Raw genomic sequence first — 15,427 nt, forward strand, 5'->3', positions numbered from 1 at the left:
TCCTGAATTGCAGGTATTTTATTCTGTTGTGGTAGGAAAAAAAGGCGGGGGGGGGGGATCTATCCCCAGAGCCTGCTATAACGTGGTGGCAGTTGGGCTGAGACATTTCCTTGCTCTGGGACTGGCTTTGAAGATTGACTGGGTCGGGCCCTGAGGAGGCCTGCGGTCCCCGGAGAGGAGGCAGGCCTCGGTTACCTCCTGGGGGTGGGAAGGGGTCCAGGTTATTTCAAAGTAGGGGTGAGCCAGGCCCCCTCCACCTCCATGTCTGCTGGGCTGGGGGGCAAGACAATGGGGACAAGGCAATTGTCTGCTGGCAGTGGGGGATGGGGGTGGGATAAAGTGGAGAGGAGCCACGGGAGGGCGTGGAATTCAGGCCTCTGCTGCAAGGGGAGATTCTGGGGTGGGGGTGGGCATCAGAAACCCACACAACTCCGTGGAACAGCCCAGATAGTCGGGAAGCCTGGTGGAGCTGGGTCGGGGGGTGGGTGGTAGGAGCTCATGGTCCGAGGAAGAGGTCTGGCCTCTCGAGCCTTTTCTCCACCGCTTTCCCCCGGGGAGTCAGGAGGGGAAGGGAGGCAGGAGCTAAGGTGCGGTGTGGGGGTAGCTGGTACTCTTCGATGTCTGCGGGAGGCCGGGCGCCCTGTGGACTGTGGCAGGTGGACAGGGACCCCACTTTTCTAAACACACAGGGTGTATGAGTGAGGGAGGAAGCGTCAGACACTGATGCCCCGAGCTCTCCTTCCCTCCTGGAAGGACACTGGAGGGACCCTAGTAGAGGGGGATCTATAAGGCAGTGGGCTCTGGCCCCAAAGGGGGCAGTGGGCGAGACATAGGGACCCCTGGTCACACCGGATGAGGCTGAATTCTGATGAGATGCGGAGTCTGGGGTGCCTCCTGTCCCAGTTTTGCCTCCTTTTTCTTTTCCCTGCCCCCACTCCCAAGCTGACCCAGGCTGGGGGCTGGGTGGGAGCAGCCAGGAGGATGGAGGAGACCCAGCATCTTTCCTCCAACAAGGGCACTAGGGGCCTGACGCCTTCCTCTCTCCGTTTGGTACTTGGAGAGCAGGGCCCAGAAAGAAGCAACTTGCCGCTCCCCCACGCCCAGCCTCCAGGGTCCTCCTGTCACTCCTGCTCTGCTCTGCCCTGGTGGTCCTTTAGCTTCTCTGGCTCTAGACCGGGGGGTGGGGGTGTCCTATCTTGCACACAGCAGTTCTCTACGATCATCGCTCTCACGTGGAAGTCCTTTCTGAGACCTACCTTGAGTCCCTGCTGTTATAAAAGGAGAACCATTTTTCAACAAGTAGTTTTACATTCTCCTCTTTCCTCCTCATGTACATAGAACTTCTCTGGGGCTGGGGAGGTGGGTAATTGCAGTCAAGCCTCTTGACAGAGAGAATTGGGAAGATAGTACTCCATGCCTCACTGGCATGCATGTCCCCCAGATAGATGGAGCAGGTGGAGGGTTTGGCGAGGGTGATGCTGTAGTTGGGCTGCTGTGTCTCAGGGGTGTGCTGTCATCAGGCAAAGCGTCAGTGACAGTGTGCTTGACTTTAATGATCCCTGAACGTAGCTGAGGCAGGCCTGGGTCCCTGTTGAGAAGGAGGGTGTGGGCAGAGGACAGTGGAGGCTGATATGGCAAGAAGCTGCTGGTGAAGAGCCACCAGTTTTCAGAGAGACCACGCAGAGAGACTTGGTTTCTAGTCCCAGCATCTCACTTGCTGTGTGACCTCGAGCAAGTTACTTTCCTTCTCTGGGCCTATTTCCTCCCTTATAAAGTGAGGCTGTGGGCAAAATTTTTAACTCTTGGTGGTGGGATTATGAGAGATCTTTTTTCTTTTTTAATGTTTGTCTTTCCTTTTCAGATTTGTTAGGATGTGGATGGGGTAATTGAAAACAATTTTTTAATCTCAATATAAAAAGGAATGGGTTGGACAGGTCAATTTTTGAGGTCCTTTGCAAACCCGACCTGGTGGGATCTTCTGAACTTAGGATGTGACTGGGTGGGTGAGAGACGGCTCTGAACCTGACTGAGTTGGGAGAACCATGGAGAGGGCTGGGGAAGGGGGCATTGGGAGGAAACAAGGATGTGCTGGGCCATGGGGGCCAGACCCAGGCCTGGCTGAGGGCTGCCTCTTCAGAGTTGGGTTGGAAGAGTAGATACCCTGGGAGGTCAAAAAGAGGGGGCAGACGGAGATTTGAATCACATCTCTCAGTAGAGGACACCCTGTCTCCTCGGCTTTGACAGACATTCAGCCAGGAGAAATGGACTTTCTCTGCAGCAGGAGAGATTGGTTAGACCTAAGGAAGCTCTAAGAAGCCAGCGGGGGCAGCTGTTACTCCCAGTGCTGTGCTTTTTTCACAAGGGAAGGCTGGATTTGAGGGGGGCCGTGTGTGGAGGCAGAGGGATGTCTTCTGGGGAGAAGAGGTGTGCGGTGGGACATTCTGGGGGAGGGTTGCTCCAAATGGTGGTGGAGCCCTGGTGATGATGAAAGGGCAGCTGGGAGCTGGACCTGAGGGGTGCTGCCATCCAGCCCCAAGGCTCCAAGTCTTCCGCGCTGCGGTGGGGATGGGCTCAGGAGGGAGCTGAGATCTCCCCTCCCACTTGATGAATTGGCTTGTTTAGTGGAGCTTTGAAACTTCGTCTATCATTAAAATGGGAGCAGGAGAAAGATGAGGGACCCAAAGATATAGTCAGGTGGCGAGACCAGCAGAGGCTGATAGACAGACAGATGGACAGACAGGAAGATACTGGGGTGCACAGGGGGAGCGTGGGGGTGGTGGCACTCAGGGTCTGGTCCAGGGGAAACCGGAAGTGCCTACAGCAGACAGAGAAGGAAAAGGCAGCTGGACGTGACTTCCTGGCTGTCAGGAGACCAGGGCCAGCACCGACCCCTGGTGACCCTGGCAACTTCCTCCTTTCTCTGACCCTTGGTTTCCCCATCCATAAAATGAGGTTTGGACCAGATTGCCTCTAGGGCCCCTTGAAGCTATGACTCTGCTTCCGGCCTCCTCCTTGCTCACCAGGGACCTCCAAGCAGAGTGAGACTGAAATCCAGATTTCTCACAGTGGCCGTCGAACAACCCCTCCCCACCTCCACCCCTGCTCTCACTCTGCCGGCGGCCATCCCCCAAAACCCTCAGGCTGCTGTCCCCTGGGATCTGTCCCCTGGCTTCTCTTCATTCAGGTCTCCATCAGCTCAAGGGCCACCTCTCAGAGAGGCTCACCCTGAGGGCTCTGTCCAGAGTAGCAACAATCCCCAGCCCTCTCGTCTTTCTGTTTCCCTCACAGCCCTTCTCACTACCTCACGTTGTCTCATTTGCTGAATTACTCATTTTGTGTGTCTTTCCCAACTAGAATCTTCATGGGCACGGGGGTTGTGTCTGCCTGTTCCCTGTTATTGCCCCAGCACCCAGCACGGTGCCTGGCACACAGTAGGGTCTCAATAAACATGTACTGAGTGAGTGAATGAATCAGAGGGGGTCACAGACCCCAGTCTGTCCCTTTGAGAGAAACTCAGAGAGGCAAACTCTTCTTTTCTCCTCTCCTCCCCCCTTTTCTTCTGAGCTACTGGCCATCTCTCCCTGCCCCTTCCTCATGCCTCCCTCTCTCTCCCCAGATCAGGGTCCTCAGTGGGTTTCTGCCTGCCAGCAGGAGGGGAGAGGATGCAGTTGGGGACTTTGTAACTGAGGGGCAGGATTTCAGCTCAGGGTCTGGAGCCTTCCCCGGGCCCCTCAGAAAGTTGGTCCTCATGTGAATCCCAGGAAAGCAGGAGGACTCTGCTGGGTGCTTTGTGCACATTATTTTATTTAAGTCTCAAAATGACTCGCCCGATGTAGGTTTTATCATTTCCATTTTCCAGAGGAGGAAACTGAGGCTCAGAGAGATTATGCAGTTTGTCCAAAGTCATAGTCAGTAAGCGATAGATTCAAAGTTCAGTCTCAAGCTTGTCCGATTCCAAACCTGTGCTTTTCTTTTATAACTTCCCGCTGTGGAGCACAGGCTCTGGACGCGCAGGCCCAGCGGCCATGGCTCACGGGCCCAGCCACTCTGCGGCATGTGGGATCCTCCCGGACCGGGGCACGAACCCGTGTCCCCTGCATCGGCAGGCGGACTCCCAACCACTGCGCCACCAGGGAAGCCCCCAAACCTGTGCTTTTATTGCTGTGATACTACAGGGAGGGTTTCTGGTGAGGCTGTGCCACGAGGGAAGAGTCTTTTCAACCCTGTGGGTTGCAGGTACTCAGGACATTTCAAGATGCCTATCTCTCCCTCCCTCCCTCCCTCCCTCCCTCCTTCCTTCCATCATCCATGTGTGCTTGATGAGCATCTGCTCTGTGTCAGGCACCTAGAGCCTGTGGTGGCACAGGTAGCAGCAGTATGTCAGGATCAGGGCTGGGATGGTGCATGTAGCATTTGGGGTGAGGGGCAGAAATGTCAGAGGAGGCACTGGGAAGAAGTGACATCTCATGAGACTTGAAGGATGAGCAAGAGCTCATCAGGAGAAAGATTTATTTATGGAGCAGAGTGATCTAGGATGAGAAAATTGCATGTGTGAAGCCTCGTGGCCAGGGAGAGTAGGGCTGCGTCCTGCAAAGGGCTTTAGGAAGATGGGAGGCTGGAGAAGCCAGCAGGGATCCCGTCATGAAGGGGCTCAAGTGCTGAGTGGAGGAGCTGGGCTTTCAGCCGAAGGGTCATGGCGAGAGGGGAGCATGGGAGAGATGGAATGAAGTTTGTCCTCTGGACAGGATGCTCTGGCTGGCGTGTGGGATACTGGCCCAAGGGCATTAAGGGTGGGGGCTGAAGTTGCCACCAGGAAAGAGGTGACGGTGGCCAGGACTGAGTGGTGGCCATGAGGCTGGAGTGGCAAGCTTGTGTGATGCATGGGATGAAGGTGGCTTGGCCCAGGCGCTGGGATTGCGTGACCAGGCCTTGTGAAGTCAGCCTGTTGCTTTTTGCCCTGGAGCAGGGCAGGGGCACCAGAAGAGGGTTGGGGCCCTACCACTGGGCCGTCCCCCTGCATTCCAGGGGCTACAGTCTGCCAGAGAAGCTCCCAGGTTCGGACCCAATGGCACCCAGTGCATTCTGCCCTGGGGCTGCCCCTGCACCTTAGGACACAGCCTGGCATTGCCGGTCACCTCTTGTACTTTCTGTGGTCTGAGCAGAGCCTGCACTTTTTCTGTGCCTGAGTGCAATTCCTGTCCTGGACTAGTTGTGTGACCTGGGGAGATTCCTTAATGTCCTCGTGCCTAGGTTTCCCAATTTGTAAAATAGATCTAAAACTAGCACCTCTCTCATAGGGTGACTGTGAGGGTTAAATGAGTTAGTGGGTTTAAAGCCCTTGGAATAGTACCAGCACAGGGTAACCATTCTCTAAAAGTCAGCTGTTGTTTTTATCATTACTGTCACTATTGTGACATCCCACTAGACTGTATGCCACTTAGGGCCATGGGTGGTGGAATGGATGAATACATGACTAGCGTATGCTCCGGAAGCTTCTTGCTGGGAAGAGGGAGCTCTCCAGTGCAAGGCAGAAGGCAGAGCAGGGGGTGGCTGAGGGTTGGATAGGTGTGTAACATGTGTGTGAGCCTGCAGGAGGAGGGCCCAGGCCTTCAGGCAAGTGTGTGTGTGCATGTGGGCCCCAACACACACACGTGAGCAACCAGCCATGTTGGCCCCTTCTGCAGGCGGAAGGGGTGGTGTCCCATCCTAGCCAACTGGGAGGGGGCAGGGTGTCGGGGGTTGGGAGGGCAAGATTCAGGGTTAGGACAGAGTAGGCCAAGGCTCCTCGGCAATCTCCCTCTGTCCTGCGCCCCTGTCTCCTTCCTGGACACTTTGCCTTTGGTCCTGACCCTGAGCATCCCTGTTTATACCATTAACTTTTTTTTTTAAATTAATTAATTAATTAATTTATTTTTGACTGCGTTGGGTCTTGTTTGCTGCATGCAGGCTTTCTCTAGTTGAGGTGAGCAGGGGCTATTCTTCCCTGTGGTCCACGTGCGGTGGCTTCTCTTATTGCGGAGCACGAGCTCTAGGCACGTGGGCTTCCGTAGTTGTGGCACGCGGGCTCTAGAGCGCAGGCTCAAGTAGTTGTGGCGCATGCTCTGATAATTAATTAATTAATTTATTTATTTTTGACTGCGTTGGGTCTTGTTTGCTGCATGCAGGCTTTCTCTAGTTGAGGTGAGCAGGGGCTATTCTTCCCTGTGGTCCACGTGCGGTGGCTTCTCTTATTGCGGAGCACGAGCTCTAGGCACGTGGGCTTCCGTAGTTGTGGCACGCGGGCTCTAGAGCGCAGGCTCAAGTAGTTGTGGCGCATGCTCTGTGGCACGTGGGATCTTCCCGGACCAGGGCTTGAACCCGTGTCCCCTGCATTGGCAGGCGGATTCTTAACCACTGCGCCACCAGGGAATCCCCTCCTTGTTTACAAAACCTTCTCGTTTATTTTTCTTCCTTGATGCTCGTGGTGGCCTGTGCCACAGGCATGATTGTCATCCCCACGTTCGTGATGAGGAAACTGAGGCTCAGAGAGGTAAACTGATGGGTCCAAGGTCACACAGGTTGTGGTGGCAGGTGTGCCCTCCCTGGCCCCAGCTCTGGCTAGGCCCCTCTCCCTGCCCTCTCCTCAGGCCTCAGGCCCCCACCATCCAGGCTCCCTCCTCTCTCGGTTGCAGGACTGTGATGCCTGCAGATCCCCAGCATCCCTTTCTGGGCCAGCTGAGCTCCTCTGCTTGCTCTGCACATGCTCCTTTCCTGTTCTGGTTCCTGCCCAGGCCTGAGGGCTGCTTGCAGGAGGACCCAGGGAGCTGGGCAGAGCAGCCCAGCACAAATAGTTCTGCCACCAGGGGCAGCTGTGGGCCCCACCCGAGAGCGGCAAGACAGCCCTGGCCTGGGGTCTGGGCCACAGGCAGGCTGCCTTCCCAGCACTGGGCTCAGGTCCATCTCAGCCAGTGGACATCTTGGGGAAGGGGTCTGGAGACCACCCTCTCTCCATCTTTTCCAGAGCATCTGGTTGCGATTAGGGGCAGGGGAGTGAGAGGGAGCCGGCAAGGATCCAGCAGGCGCCAGCAGCCAAGAATGACTTAATTGGATAAAATGTCTAATGACAAATCAGAGCCCCACAGCAGGGTCCTGGCCCCAGTCCCAGGCCTGGTCCTGGGCAAGCCTTTTCTCAACCTCTGTTCTTGATGGCTCCCAAGTTACCTCCAGTAAAGTGTCCTCAATTATGCGGTAATCGAGCACCTACTGTTCGCGAGGCACCGAGGATACACATTTACGGAAGGTGGGAGGGTCCTGTGGGAACTCAAGTCTACCAGGGAGACAGGCACAGTTAGACCACCAGCAGATGCTCTAGGAGAGAGGACTACATCCAGGGCTCTGGGGAGGGGGTGGGGCAGGTCGAGGTGGAGAAGGGCATCTGACACAGTGCAGGCCTGAAACTGATGGAGATCACAGGGAATGTTACCTCCACCCGTCTGGTGGTCTGTGTCCCATATACACGTCCATAGTAGGTGTGGCAATTGGAGAGACCGTATAAGACATATCTTTGGGGGCATAAATCTTTCTGAAATGGAAAAGCATGGTTTCTGTGTCATTTGGAATAAATTTAATGACCTAGAGGGAACTGGAGAGAGCATCAAGTCGAGGAACGGCTGCTAGATGGCCTGTGTGCAGCCATTCTCCAATCCTGTGCCCGCAGCAGACATTGCTAATTGATCATGACAACCTTTCCTGCTAAACACAAGTGGAACCTCAGAATTCTTCACAATTAGAGTGCTCCTGGCTGTCACTAATCGATTGGAGATGGCTTTTGAGATGAAATCTATTTGCCATCATTGATGGTGTCTAAGCTCCTTGTTTCATGGGGAAAGTGACTTGCCCAAGGTGTTTGAAGGTCGTGATGAGACTAAACAGTGGTCCCCGCTATGGAGACATCTTCAACTGTCACAACCTGGGAGGAGGTGCTACTGGCATCTAGAGGGTAGAGGCCAGGGATGCTGCTAAAAAATCCTGCAGTGCATAGGACAGTCCTCCACAACAAAGAATTATCCAGTCCAAAATGTCAGTAGTACCAAGGATGAGAAGCCCTGAACTAAAAGAACTCTGCTCTCTGGCTTCTAGTCCCTGGAAGGTGAGATTATGTGCCACTTGTGGTAGAGAAATAGGGAACTGGTTTGGAATGTTCCAGAGCAATTGTTCTCACCCTTGTCTGCCGTGTAAGGTCCAGGTCTTCTCAAAAGCTCCCCGGGGGGTCATTTAAGGATCCACATGCACAGGCCACACCGCAGACCAATTATATCAGAATCTCTGGGGTGGAACTCAGACAGCAGGAATTTTTAAAACTCCCCAGATGATTCCAGTGAAGTTGAGAATAATCACCCCTTTGGGGGCAGATAAGGGAAACTTATCTCCATCCCTACCTGCTGTATGACCTTCTTTAACCTCTGTGAGCTGCTGATTCCTGTCTGCAAAATGGAGAGCATCATACCTACGGTGGAGGGCTGGAGTGAGGGCTAAAGTGTTTCCTGTGCAAAGTGTGTGGGTGGAGCTCAGTGCATGCTGGGTATCTCCTGCCCTGAATGTCAGTGTCCCCAGAGTCAATGACGGCATGGGAATCAGGGCTTCTGCAGAGTAAGCAGGCTGGTCCCCCTCCAGGGCCTTCACTCTGACTGTCAGGACTCAACTTTCTGTCCGTTCTCCCAGGTCAGGATGCAGGCCGAGGCTCTGGAGGGGCCGTCCAGGGGACCACCGTGCAGGGCTGGAATCGGAGAGCCCGAGAGATCCCTGGCCAGGTGTCGGAGCCGGACAGGACTCAGCTGAGCCAGGACCTGGGTGGGGGCACCCTGGCCATTGACACACTGCCGGATAACGGGACCAGGGTGGTGGTAAGTGCTGGAGGGACATGGAGCGGGAGGGCATTGGCAGTGGGGGGGCCCCCAGGTGCCCCATGTACACTTGTCAGACACACAAGTGTATCCTTTGGGGTTGGCCCTGGACGTCGGTGTGGAGAGAGGGCTCCCGGGAGAGGGGATGGAAGCGGGGTCAAGCCTGGGTCATAAAATCTTGGCATCTCAGAGCTTTATAGGCTTGCCTACCTCCTTGTGGACCCAGAGAGGTGAAGTGACTTGCTCAAGGATGCACAGCATGTCCACAGGGTTCCTGACACTGGACTCTTCCACTTCTTAGGGCCTCCACTAGAAGCTGAATGAAGGTGGCATTATTAGTCACATCCGGCTGCCAGCTCTGGCCCCACCCCGACCTCATTTCTGCACCATCTACAGACCATGTGGCTCCAGAGGGTTAATGGTACAGAGGCTCTGGTTGCTCAGCCTCCGGGGAGGGCACTCTGAGTGGAGGAAGCAATTAGGGGGATGCTGCAGGAGAAAATGTCCTCTGCCTGAGGCAGTTCTGGGGGTGGCAATGCAGGGAGGAACTGGCGCCTTGTAGAGCTGGCCCTGCTCCCCAGCTGGCTACCTGGGAGGCTCATGGGGGCCTCTGTGTCTGTGGGAGAACCTGTAATCATGTGTGTGTCTGAGGGTTATTGTGTATTATGTACATTTGCCTGTGTGTCTGTCACCATGAGCTGCTGTGTCTGAGAGGAGTGTGTGTGTGTGTGTGTGTGTGTGTGTGTGTGTGTGTGTGTGAGACCGTGTGAGTGTCAATGTGCCCATGGCTGTGTGTGGAGGCGCGCGTGGCTGCCGGTGAAGAGGATGGATTCTCAGGATGCAGAAAAACTATGAAAAGAGAAACAACAAGAGAATGGGCTTCTTGGCATTTCTTTATTTTATGTTTAGTAACTAATTTTTTAAATCCAAGAAGTGCATGCAGTCAAAAAGGCCAAATAGGGCTTCCCTGGTGGCGCAGTGGTTGAGAGTCCGCCTGCGGATGCAGGGGACACGGGTTCGTGCCCGGGTCCGGGAAGATCCCACGTGCCGCGGAGTGGCTGGGCCCGCACGTCTGGAGCCTGTGCTCCGCAATGGGAGAGGCCACAACAGTGAGAGGCCTGCGTACAGCAAAAAAAAAAAAAAAAAAAAAGGCCAAATAGCGCTAAAATCAGAAAACAAAACACATCAGTCCGCCCCTCTCCTCCGGACCTGCCCACCCCTCTCTCAGAAGGTGTCACTTTGGGCACCTTCTCCTGGAGGTCATCTCCATATTTCTAAGTAATTTTCTTACACTGCTACCTGTCGATAAATCCATTTAGACATTATCTGTTGGTTGCCTGTTGTGTAGATGAAGAGTGCCTTTTATATGCCTTTTATCTACTCCCCCAAGCATGGTTTAACGCTCTCAATACAACTGTTAAATCCATATGCTCTCCTTTTTATCGTAATCAGGTAAATATTGTTCACCACTAATCCAATCAGGGTAATATCACTGTTTACTTTCTTGCATCATTTTTGCTTTTCTTGCCCCCAATCCCCACCTACTTTCTTAGTTTTTTGTACTTACCATGGCTATATATTCTTTTTTTTTTCTTAATTAATGAATTCTTGGCTGCACTGGGTCTCCGTTGCTGCGTGCGGGCTTTCTCTAGTTGCGGCGAGCGGGGGCTACCCTTCGTTGTGGTGTGAGGGCTTCTCATTGCAGTGGCTTCTCTTGTTGCGAAGCACAGGCTCGAGGCATGCGAGCTTCAGTAGTTGTGGCACGCAGGTTTAGTAGCTGTGGCTCGTGGGCTCTAGAGCGCAGGCTCAGTAGTTGTGGCGCACAGGCTTAGATGCTCTGCGGCATGTGGGATCTTCCTGGACCAGGGCTCGAACCTGTGTCCCTTGCGTTGGCAGGCGGATTCTTAACCACTGAGCCACCAGGGAAGTCCACCGCTATATATTCTTAAACATCCATTGGCCTTAAATATAATTTTTGGTATGGTCACACCTGTCAGTTTTTGGTTTTTGGGGGTTTTTTTGGGAAACCTCTCAGCCATCGTCATCCTTCTCCAACCTGGCCGGGTGCTCTCCTGCCTGCCCACAGCCATCCCGGGACCTCCCTCTCCTTCATCCTGGAACTCCCTTATCTCTCTCCTTGCTGGGCACCCTGTTCTCTTGACCCTGTGTCTTTTCTTTCCCACTTCATTCCCTTGTTTGTTTAGCTTTCTGAGAAAGGTTACAGAAGAGGAGAACTTGCACATCTGAAAATGCCTTTATTGTATCCTCACACTCGATTGATGGTTTGGCTGAATATAGAATTCTATATTAAAAATAATTTTCCTTCCCAAGTTTGCAGGCATCTCACATGGTCTTCTGGCTTCTGATGTCACCGTTGAGAGGTCTGATGCACTTATGCCCGATCTCTGTAGATGCCTGCTTTCTCCGCCTCTGGAAGCTTTCAGGGGTGTTCCCTTAACCCCAGCATTCTGAAAGTGCCTGTTTGGGCTCTTTCTCTCTCACTGAGCTGGACACTTGATGGACTGTTTCAACCCAGAGACTTATATTCACCAGTTCTGGAAAGTCTTCTTGTTTTATTGCTTTGATCATCTTTTCTCTACGTACTCTCCTCTTTCTACCAGACCCCTCAATTAGATGTCCATCTCGGGGATTGATCCCCAAACTTTCTTCTCTCTTCTGTTTCTGTCCCTTTGCATTTTTTTGTTGTCTATTTGTTAGTTTGCTTGTAATTGTTGATCCACTTTCTGGTAGATATTCTCAACCTTATTTTCTGAATGTTACCGATTTCTTTTCTACTATCATATTTTTCATTTCCAAGAGCTGTTTATTCTTTTCTGATCATTTCTTAAAAACATACTCTCCCATTGTTCTTGTGTCATGGATGTAATAGCTTCTCTCTCTAAGGATATTTTTAGAATTTTAATATTTTTTCCTGCATCATTTCTTTTCTTCCTCCCTCGCTTCCTCCCTTCCTTCCTTCCTTCCTTCCTTCCTTATTTCCTTCCTTCCTTCCTTCCTCCCTTCCTTCCTTCCTTTCTCTCTCTCTCTCTCTCTCTCTCTTTCTTTCTTTCCATTTAATGCAGGGACAGTATACACAGGAGGGTCAGGTGTGGGCAGGGTGAAGCAAGAGAAGACGTTAGGAAAAGCTGCAGCAGGGAGCAGCTAAGACCTCTACACGTGAGCCTGAGCTGGCAGGGAGGGTGGGTCCCCAAAGCAGCAAGAGCTGTGATGCCTCTGCAGGAGGGGTGCTGGACAGGGGCTGTACCAGTGCGGGTGGGAGACGGACCGGGGCCAGCCTGCAGCCTGGTGTGGAGGGAGCAAGGTAATACATTCTCTGAACTCTCTCTCTTTCTGCATCATTTCTGTGACTTATCTTTCCTTTTACCTCGTCCTCAGACATGGCTTGGCCCCATTACTGATCCTGTCTTTATTTAAAATGTTGATCTTTTGTTCATCATGGATTTTTCTGCATCAGTTTAACTAATTTGATTTAAAAATATATGGCATTAAAATATTCTCTTGATGACTGAGTTTGTAGGTGCCGCTTTTAAAATGTTTTTATTAAAAAAATTTTATTGGAGTATAGTTGATTTACAATGTTGTGTTAGTTTTAGGTGTACAACATAAGGATTCAGTTATACATATACCTATATTCATTCTTTTTCAGATTCGTTTCCTATATAGCTTATTACAGAATATTGAGTACTATACAGTAGGTCCTTGTTGGTTATCTGTTTTATATGTAGTAGTGTGTGTATGTTAATCCCAACCTCCTAATTTATCCCTCCCCTCCACATTTCCCCTTTGGTCACCATAAACTTGTTTTCGAAATCTGTGAGTCTGTTTCTGTTTTATAAATAAGTTCTTTTTGTTGGTGCCACTTTAAATGTTACACCCGAGGTCAGTGCCGCCCTCGCCTCACCCTAATCCCGGCCCTGAAGTGGAGCCATTCACTTCCCATGCTGCCCTGTCTTCTCCATCCTGCAGAACCAAGGAGCCATGGTGGGATGATGGAATGGAGGGCCAGGGCAGGAGAGGTACCCCAAGTAAGGGAACACTTGGAAACTCACCCTGTCCCCAACCCCCAGCTTTGCTGCGCTACTGGTTAAAGAACTGGTATTTGCTCTGGGCCAGACACCATGGTCAGAGGGCCACGGTCCAGTCTGTGCAGAGAGGCCACTGCAGAAGAGAGCCACAGAGACGTGGCCTTCTGGAAGCAATTATCTGTGGGTGTTCAGAAAGGGCAGTGGGGATCGTTAAGAGCCAGTATGGATTCAATAACCCCAGAGCTTAAAAAACAGCTCAGGGCTTCCCTGGTGGCGCAGTGGTTGAGAGTCCGCCTGCCGATGCAGGGGACATGGGTTTGTGCCCCGGTCCAGGAAGATCCCACGTGCCGCGGAGCGGCTGGGCCCGTGAGTCATGGCCGCTGAGCCTGCGCGTCCGGAGCCTGTTGCTCCGCAACGGGAGAGGCCACAACAGTGAGAGGCCCGCGTACCACAAAAAAAAAAACCAGCTCAAATTCTCGGGCTCCACCCTGGACTGACTGTCTGAGAAACACTGGAGCCTGGGAATCTGTTTCTTTAAAAGTCCCCCCATGTGATCCTGATGGCTCTCTAGGTGTGGGAACTTCGGAGCTGTAACATTTCAAACCAATTTTAAAATCGGTTGCCAAACTGAACACTGGAAGCTGAGGCTTTCTCAGGCACCATGTGGCTGGACTTGACCACAAGACTTCCACCATCCTGGGGGCTTTGTGGCCCCCTCAGTAGCCACACATTAAGAGCGCACATGAAGAAGCAAGGCCACCCCGGCAGGAGGCCCCTCTGACTGCGCTAGGGGTGTCCCCAGCCCTGCCCAGAAGATTGGAGGATCAGACTTCTAGACCAGGCTTCTGCCTTAGCTGGAAGAGAGTTCAGAATGTCAGATTGGGAACCGGAAGGCTTCCTTGGCAGGCTGGTGGATAGCTGGCCTCAGGCCAGATGAAACTATTGGGATAATTAGAAATCCTGGCACTTCCGTTTAGAATAAGGTGGGAGAGATGTGACTTAGCAGCAGTTCGTGAGGAAAAGACTTGGGGCTCCTCACTGCCTGTGGGCTGGGATGAGTCAGGAGTGTGGAGTGGCTGCCAAGGACAGAGGTGGGAAAGCCAGCTGTGTTCATGGAAACCCACGAAAACCCACAGAAACCCAGGGACCACGGTTGGGGCTCTGGGGATCCTGTGGGGTTTTTCTTGTCCTGACCACAGCTGAGGGGTTTGAACCCCCTTTCAAATGGCTTTCTAGAAACCAGAGTAGTCCAACATGGTTGAAGGAGTTTGGGGTATTTAACCTGGTATAGAGAAGCTTCTAGATGTGGCTGTTTCCTAATAGCTGCAGGGCTGTGACTGGGGCAGAGGGAATAGACTATTTTCCTCCACAGCTCTTATCCCTTCCTGCCCTGAATTATCTATTTATTTGTTTTTATTGCCTGTCTTTCCCTGAAACCGAGGCACCATGAGACCCAAGACTGTCTTAGCACTCTGTAGTCAGTGCCTGGTGCATGATGGGTGTTCCTCTTTTGAAGGAACAAAGGAAGTAGGGATTTCTCCATCTCCAGAGGCCTTGAAAGACAGGGTTGTTGAAGAGAAGAGGTTGTGCCTGGGGTGAGTTGTTGGACTTAGTGGCCTCAAAGGACCAAACTCTACTGACTCCCGGGTTCTCACACACATAAGAGAATGTCAGTGCTTATACGTGCCATAGATGCCGGAACATGTGTGCACACACTGCGACCCGGGGGGGTCTCGTACCAGAATCCTCAGAGGGGCCTGTGCTCCATTCCTACCCCGCCTTGAACCCATTAGGCCTTGCGCTGAGCAGCAGTCAATGGGGCATGGTGACGATCGCCCCCTTCAGCACAGCCAGACCTCCACACCACCTGGGCTGTGTGCTCACCCTCCCCTGGATGGTGGGCCCCCTTGGTCCCTGCAGGTGCCCCGGGAAGGGGCCCAGAGACTGCTGCTTCTCCCGTGTCTCTGGTCAGCGTCTCTGAGAGCTGGGGTCTCTCTGGCCGAAGGAAACCCGATCTTGGCAGCAGAGGGCTGAGCAAGAGGGAAGTGGAAGGAAGGGGACGTTTCAGCAAGTTTGATTTGGTCTGTTTCATAAAGTTTTCTTGGCTTTCAACGGTTTATCCATATCACAGTCTAATCTCTGCCAACAGGAACCAGGCTTTAGTTCCCTCTGCTCTGGGGCCGTTATCGAGGGGCTTCGGGCCTGGCAGGTAGGCTGCCATCCCCTTTGCCTCCCCCCTGCCCACCCCGGAGCCCCATCATCTCCCTTCTTTGTTCCTCAGTCCAGCCTCCTGGCCCCAGCTTCCCTTCTGGCCCAGCTCCCTCACCTCAGCCCCTCTGCCCAGCCCCCATCCCAGGCCTTCTCTGGCCCAGGCCCCTCTGACCATCTTCCCTTCTCGCCCCTCTGGCCCAACCCCATCTTCCTAGTCCCTTCTGCCCAGCACTTCCTGCCTGGCGACCTCGCCACAATGCTCCTTCTAACTCAGACCCTCTTGCTTTG

General features: G+C 53.0%; 1 protein-coding gene across 1 annotated transcript in view; it reads left to right on the forward strand.

The window, feature by feature from the left end:
• Positions 1 to 7,897: 7,897 nt before the first annotated feature.
• Positions 7,898 to 15,427, forward strand: part of PLXDC1 (plexin domain containing 1) — a 55,706-nt gene continuing 48,176 nt past the window's right edge. The window contains exons 1-2 of the mRNA XM_024744337.1: positions 7,898 to 7,958; positions 8,674 to 8,882. Coding sequence (XP_024600105.1) covers positions 7,898 to 7,958; positions 8,674 to 8,882 — 270 coding nt within the window. The remainder of the gene's footprint in view (positions 7,959 to 8,673; positions 8,883 to 15,427) is intronic.

This window comes from Neophocaena asiaeorientalis, unplaced genomic scaffold (genome assembly GCF_003031525.2).
Source record: "Neophocaena asiaeorientalis asiaeorientalis breed wild unplaced genomic scaffold, Neophocaena_asiaeorientalis_V1.1 scaffold1, whole genome shotgun sequence".
Lineage (NCBI taxonomy): Eukaryota > Metazoa > Chordata > Mammalia > Artiodactyla > Phocoenidae > Neophocaena > Neophocaena asiaeorientalis.